This window comes from Pundamilia nyererei, unplaced genomic scaffold (assembly GCF_000239375.1).
Source record: "Pundamilia nyererei isolate P.nyererei 1_Seehausen unplaced genomic scaffold, PunNye1.0 scaffold00002, whole genome shotgun sequence".
Classification (NCBI taxonomy): Eukaryota; Metazoa; Chordata; class Actinopteri; order Cichliformes; family Cichlidae; genus Pundamilia; species Pundamilia nyererei.
In genome coordinates, this window is record NW_005187403.1 from 3753728 (window position 1) to 3760311 (window position 6584).

At 42.4% G+C, this 6584-nt stretch overlaps 1 protein-coding gene across 1 annotated transcript in view; it reads right to left on the minus strand.

Moving 5' to 3' along the window:
* Positions 1–7: 7 nt before the first annotated feature.
* agpat2 (1-acylglycerol-3-phosphate O-acyltransferase 2 (lysophosphatidic acid acyltransferase, beta)) overlaps positions 8–6584 on the minus strand; it is a 15095-nt gene continuing 8518 nt past the window's right edge. The window contains exons 3-6 of the mRNA XM_005720194.1: positions 3947–4122; positions 3741–3836; positions 2432–2504; positions 8–2313 (exon numbers count right to left, since the gene is read on the minus strand). Coding sequence (XP_005720251.1) covers positions 2156–2313; positions 2432–2504; positions 3741–3836; positions 3947–4122 — 503 coding nt within the window. The 3' untranslated portion in view covers positions 8–2155. The remainder of the gene's footprint in view (positions 2314–2431; positions 2505–3740; positions 3837–3946; positions 4123–6584) is intronic.

Consider the following 6584-nt stretch of genomic DNA (forward strand, 5'->3'; position numbering starts at 1 on the left):
GATTAATAGTAAGGGCTTATGATCCAAACTGGATTAGGAACTTGTCTGAAATCAGACTCGCATGTCACCAAAGCAGGGCTCACTAAAAGTAAGTGCACTCAACTACGAACAGCAACGCACGTAGCAGGGCATACTACCAAAGTATCCATAAATCCATTCACATGAGCTCCTCAGGAGGTCAGTGCGCACAACAAGGTTAGACTAAGCCTAATGCCTTGTGCTCAACCCAATAAGTCACCTACATTTGATGCCAAGTACATGCAAAGCAACGTCACAGTTTTAATAAAGAAAGCAAAAGTCATTTTTTTCAAAAATTGCAATTAGTAACAAACAACTGTCCTGAATGCTGTGGTACATTCTCAGATTGTGTTTGATGGGCAGAATTAATAATTTTTGTGGCTGCACTCTGAGCGAAGTGAAACTAAGACCTGGGTGTAAACGAAAGCGGTTCAGTCAGTGGTCCGAAGACATTTTCAGTACAAATCATACAACAAATCCATTTTAACCAAAACTCACCCAATGATGCCAACAATCAAAATTCAGGCCAAATTTTTGCACTTTTTCCTGTTTAAATAATCTAATAGTTTCCAGTGAGGTTAAATAATCAGAACATCATAACTAAATATAATAACTTATTCTCATAGGATTTAAAAAACAAAAACAAAAAACAGGCTTCCCATCACACCCAATCAACATAACACATCTTCAGTCATTAGATCCTTGAGTTTGTTAGTACTTTGGGATTCCTTGATTTAATCCTAATAAATGAACAAATACTAGAGATCTAAATCATCTCATAGGTTTCCTCCCCCTGTTTGTGGCAAGAACTGCCTTAAATAATTTCAGGGGTCACCAGTTAAGTAGACCGTAAGGAGATAGTAATAAAAAAAAACAAAAAAAACAAACAAACAACAACAACCCAAACAAACAAACAAACAAAAATAAACCACCCCACGCACATTGGAAACCTCCCAAAACATCTTTGTCATGGCACAGCAGGTAGCTCGCACTTTGGAACAGTAGTAACGTTGAAACAGTTGGACATTGCACTTAAAGAATTCACTTCTTTTGACACTTTGTATATGAGTAGGAGCATAAAGGTGATCCTGAAAAAACAAAACAACAACAACAACAAAGCAAGAGTGTGAAATTAGAGTTTGAGTTTAGAGCACTGCTGGAGGACACTTGCTGCAGACCGGTTGCTTCAATTCATTTTTGGAGAGAGACACAAACTGGAAGAATGTACAGGGATACACCAACATACGACACTGAGAACTGATCAGTTCACTGAAGTCCATAAATCCAGTACAGATGGGTGCTGTTGTTATACACGGTATCTTGCATTCCTTGCCTTCTGACATCATGAAGCGTGTCATGGAGCTATTGGTCATTGGGTTGATGAGCCAATGTGGATACAGAGTTCAATCTAGAGCGACAGAGCTATAGAAAGTCGTGGGTGTCCTTTCCTTCCACACGCTCCGCACTTTGTGGAGACCCGCACTCATTTTTGTCTTTGAGCAAAAGACTGGAATGCATAAAGGGGAGAAACAGAAAAGAACTAAAAGCGAAGAAATGAGATGGGGTACTTTGATTTTGTGTATGTCTGTTTAAGCATCCGAAGAGAACTAAAACCAAGGCAGCATGAGAGGAAAACATAAATATCCACTGACATTTATGATCAGGAAAAAAAAAAAAAAACCCCGCAAAGTTTATCTGCTGAACAGAAGGCAAAACGAACAAAAGCAGGTGAAGATAAAAGGCCAAAGAAAAGTAGAAAACAGCAATAAAGTAAGACAATAAGAAAGCTGAGATTTCCAAAGCAAGGATGAAAGGTGGACAGAGCCATCCAAAAGGCATGCATGAACAACACACACCCAGACTGTTCGGCTCGCCGTCCGTCACTCCGCTCACAAAGTGCAGAGCAGCTGCTGCTGCGACAGTGAGGGTCAGGACTGACTGTGCTGTGTGCTCAGGCCAGAGGTGGACCGGACCAGGCGTCAACTAGACATGAAGAGCTTTCGTCACAAAAAGACTTGTGTCACATTGTTTCCTGAAGGCAGTGGGACAACCTGGGGCAGAGAGTGGGGGGGCCTTGGGGAGGGGTGGACCTCAGACATGGGGCTGAAAAAACAGGGGGCAGGTGGAAGATCAATGTTCAGTGCCTTACGGGCCCGTTGCTCCGGGTTATGGAGTCAGAGATGTCCAGGAAGGCAGCGCGCATCAGGTCAAAGGATTTGTCAGACAGGGATGCCACATCGTCTGAAGTCATCCCCTTTGTCTCAATCTTTGGAAGGATCTTCAATCTGATGATTCCTGCAGGGCAAAAACCCCCAAAAAACTTTAGAGTCAGGAGTCTCGGGGAACATCGAGCTGTTGTTTTAATGTTATTGTCATTTGACCCAACACAAATTAAAAAGTTGAGGACAGTTACCTGATTTGAACTGCTTTTCTTTCCGTAGGTAGAAGTTGCTGTAGGAGGAGAAAACGACAGGTATGATGGGTACCTGGAAGAAAGAAAAAAAAAAAACGAAGGCAAAAATAAGAAAAGAGACAGAAAAGAAGCCCTAAAAGGAAATGCTTTCTAAACCAATCAAAAAAAGGCCGAAATGCCTGATTAAACCAGCAGCACATTTCTCCAACACACACAAACTCAGCATGACACAAGCATTCTCCATCTCCTCCACTCCCGCTAATAGAGGCCGAGTTGCTCTGTCTCAAGGCCCCGAGTGGCCCTTCAGCGGGGCTGACTGAGCCAAACGCGGCTCCCCCTGGGGGCTGTCCTGTTTCCACTCAATCTGGCCGGCCGGGTACGAATGAAAAGGCTGGCCTAACTCAGCAGAAGCAAATGCAGAGAGAGAAACAGTCTCAAGTGTGTAAAAAAGAAGAAGAAAAAAGGTGAAACAGACTGTATTCAACACATTTCAAATGGAGTTACTCCGGCACTTCAAATACAAACAAAGTGCTTTTGTTAACATCCACTAAACACTGTTTGGAGAATGCGTTAGCAAGCGCTCTAAAGCGCAAGAACCTCTTACCAAAATATTAATGTGTTTTCTAACGAGGAGCAGCAGGGCTTTATTTTTGCAGACTGGTGCATATCTGAACCCGACTGATATCGATCTTCAGCTGCAAGTTACAAAATCTGGGTTCACACATGCACACACCGTTGTAGCTTCATGGCTAGGTCTCATTCGAGAGTGTTTTTCTTTTTGCGTATGTGTAATTTATCCCACCTTTCTGACCCCGAGTGTTGCTATGAAAATATGAATTAACTGGAGAACAGAGACCTCCCACCTGCATGCACGCAGAGATAAAGCTCATAAATTTGCACAGCTGAGCTGCAGCCATTCTGAACTAGAGGTCATGTCTGCTGCTGTCCCACCAATCACTTTGTGAGAGCGCACTAGCATTGTGTCAAACACAATGCCGAAAAAATATAGAAAATGACCTGGCTGCAAGCTGTGCTCTCTACTAAATTATGATTTCATAATTTAGTCTTGCCCCACATAAGTCTGCTAGCTCCCCCACGTGTCTGAAATCGGCCCCCTCACTATTGGGAACCCTAAGCTGGCAGAAGCTTCCTGAAATACCAACAGAATCATCACAGCCTGACAGAGTAAAGAGAATAAACAGGATGTTTACATGTATGGATGAAGCAAAAAGCTAGGAGAGCTCCAACACTCCTTCCCTCTACGTACAAGGTAAGATTTAAGATCTTTAAAGCAAATAAATAAACCTACTTGTGCCTGCACTGCCAGATGGAAAGCACCCTTTTTGAAGGGCAGCAGGTCGCCATTTTGGTTACGGGTTCCCTCTGGAAATACCCACAGACGAATCTGTGAAAGTCATAAGACAAGGTTGATTTAACCAGCTCACATTCTCTAACAAAGACTACAACAGAACCTTGAGATGAAGATGTTTCTTGTGTTAACTGGAGGCAGGTTACCTGGTCGTCCAACATGGTTTTGGCGGCATCAGCCATCACGCTTTTGGCATCGCTCGTCTTCTTGCGGTTGATGAAGACGATCCCGCCCAGCCAGCAAATGAGGCCCACTGTACCGGCATAGATCAGCTCCTTCTTAGCAATTGTGGTGCAGCGGTCTGGTAGGATCTCCATCAAGCCTGAGAGACAAAACGAGACTTAACCGTCAGGATCATGAAACTTTTAGAACCATCACAGCTACTGTATGTACATAGTGGGGTTTTTTGGTTTTGGCAAAGAAACAACAGCTCATCATTTCCATTTCCAAGATGTCTTTGTGCAGAGACAACTGTAGTACAAACAGGGCTTGGCTGTACTTCCATGTAATACCACTTTGAACCACAAGATGGTGCAGTAAGTCCAATCTGCTGTGTCCAAAATGAGATATACCAGATGTTAGCGCAATACTTGTAAAGAGTTCATGATTCTATCACACTCACCCGACTTATTTTGGCAGCTAGAAGAGCACAGAGACTGCAGTTTCTCAAAATTAAACATATTTCAAATGTCCATAAAAAAATAAAAATGTAATGCTATACTACAACCTAGTGAAACGGTGACACCTTGTGGTGACAGTTTTCACAAAAACTACTTTTAAAACTAAAATATAAAAATAATAAATTAAAATAAAAGTTAAAGACATTGCAGTTAAGCGCACAGCTTTCTACTAGCAACTGCTTTGTAGCTTCAAAGTTTGCTAATATGACAAGTTACAGAGAGTCAATAAGAACTTGTACTATAATAAATTGTCTTCCTTTCAGTCATTAAATAATACCCCAAATACAATGCACTTATACCATAGAGACTTTAAAAATACGCCCTCTCAAAGCAGAGAGTCCACCTCCACAAAGAGCTGGATATGAAGCCTGATAAGTGGTCAGAATGGGATATTTGTAGCACCGCTACATGTCTGAAGTGGCTCTTTCTTAGAAGGGGACAACACCCAAACTGAAATCACATGTTTCTGCCTTTTGACTGGAGCTCATTCAGAGAAGGATCAGTGACCAGATGAAAACATCCATGCTTTGGCCTCTTTGTCTTATCTTTTTATAAGATGTTACTCTGAAAACAGCAGGTGAGCAGATGCATTTAAACCAAGCTGAAAAAGCAGCTCAGAAAGGTGAAGAAACTAATATAACATCTGCTCTAGGATCAGCATCTCCTAATGGCTGGGGTGAAGCAGTCGGCATGGCAACTTGGACGCCAAACAAACCGCATGCTGAGTTTTGTCAGTGCTAATTAGACGCCTAGCTCTCCTCCTGCTATCACTACCCTGGCCTTGAGCCTCCCCTCATCACTCACCGGTGCTGAAAAACTCTCTCCCCCACACGCTGATGGAGAGAAACCGTCCCTCAACACTCAGGTTTAGAACAGGGAAGAATGAGATACTGTTAAAAGACATCTCAACTATCAACAATACAAGCTGAAGAAAATAAATAAAAGAGGAATCGAAGCCTTTCTACAACATGCTTTTGTTTCCGACCAGTGTGTAGCTCAGACAGGGTTCTGTGAGGCCTACATTTCATTCATACAGTAAGTGATCAGTATGTAAAGAATGTTTAAAAACCCATACCAATGTAACAGGTTCTTTCTGTGCCCGTGCTTTGTTTCTTCACCAGGTTTTGTATTATTCAGCTTGCTGAGAAGCAAACAGCACGTGATCCTGTATCAACAGAGGTTGTGAAAACTGTTCTGTTCTGACAAGCACTGTGTACCAACACAAAGCTGGAATGCAGTAATCTAACAATTGGCCTAGTTTTAACATGCCTACTGCCTGTCTGACAAACCAGAAAAGGTGACCGTTGCTTAAGTAGGTGGGAGTGTAAAGTGAGATACACCTGGAAGGCCTTAACATTTGGTTCCAATAAGTTGTGAGTAGCCTGTGCAGACTTTCCCTTAATGAACTGAGCTATAAAGCTGTAGATGGTGGCACAGCTAAAGTCTTGCTCCACTGTTTGCTGGCTGAGAAGAACTAAACTGTGACAGGATGAGATCAGATCAGTCTGGCTCCATCACAGCTGCCGCAGACAATCTTGCAGTCTGATCACAAAGTGTTTTCGCATGGCATAACCCACAATGTAGCTGTCATTATTTACATATTCCCCAGTTCCTGTTTGCATACAAAGGAACGAGCGTTAAAATTGGAGTACGGCTCAGAAATAGTAGCTACTTAGATCCAGAAAAAAAGGAATTGTTATGTATAACCATTGTGACATAGAATAATGATAGTAGTAGGGCTGGGCCATATTATACCGTTCCCGGTAATACCGGTATAATGTTAGGCAACGATAGGAAAATGAAATATCGCGATAGAATATGAGTAAAACGCGCATGCGCAGTGCCTTTGTTTTCATACGCACATGGCCGATTGTTGAGTGAAACAGATGAACCAGAATTGATTTGTAAAAATGGTGCAACTTCAGTGATGTGGAACTGGTTTGGTGTTTGTCCGTCAGATACACAACAAAGCACATTTTTTTGCAGAACATGCAAGCGGCCGTTGTTATTGTCGTATTTGTCGGACTAAGATGCTCTTAAATCTGGGAGTGATCTGGGTCCTAAACGCTGTATGCTTCAGGTCAAACAACACTGCAGCATCACT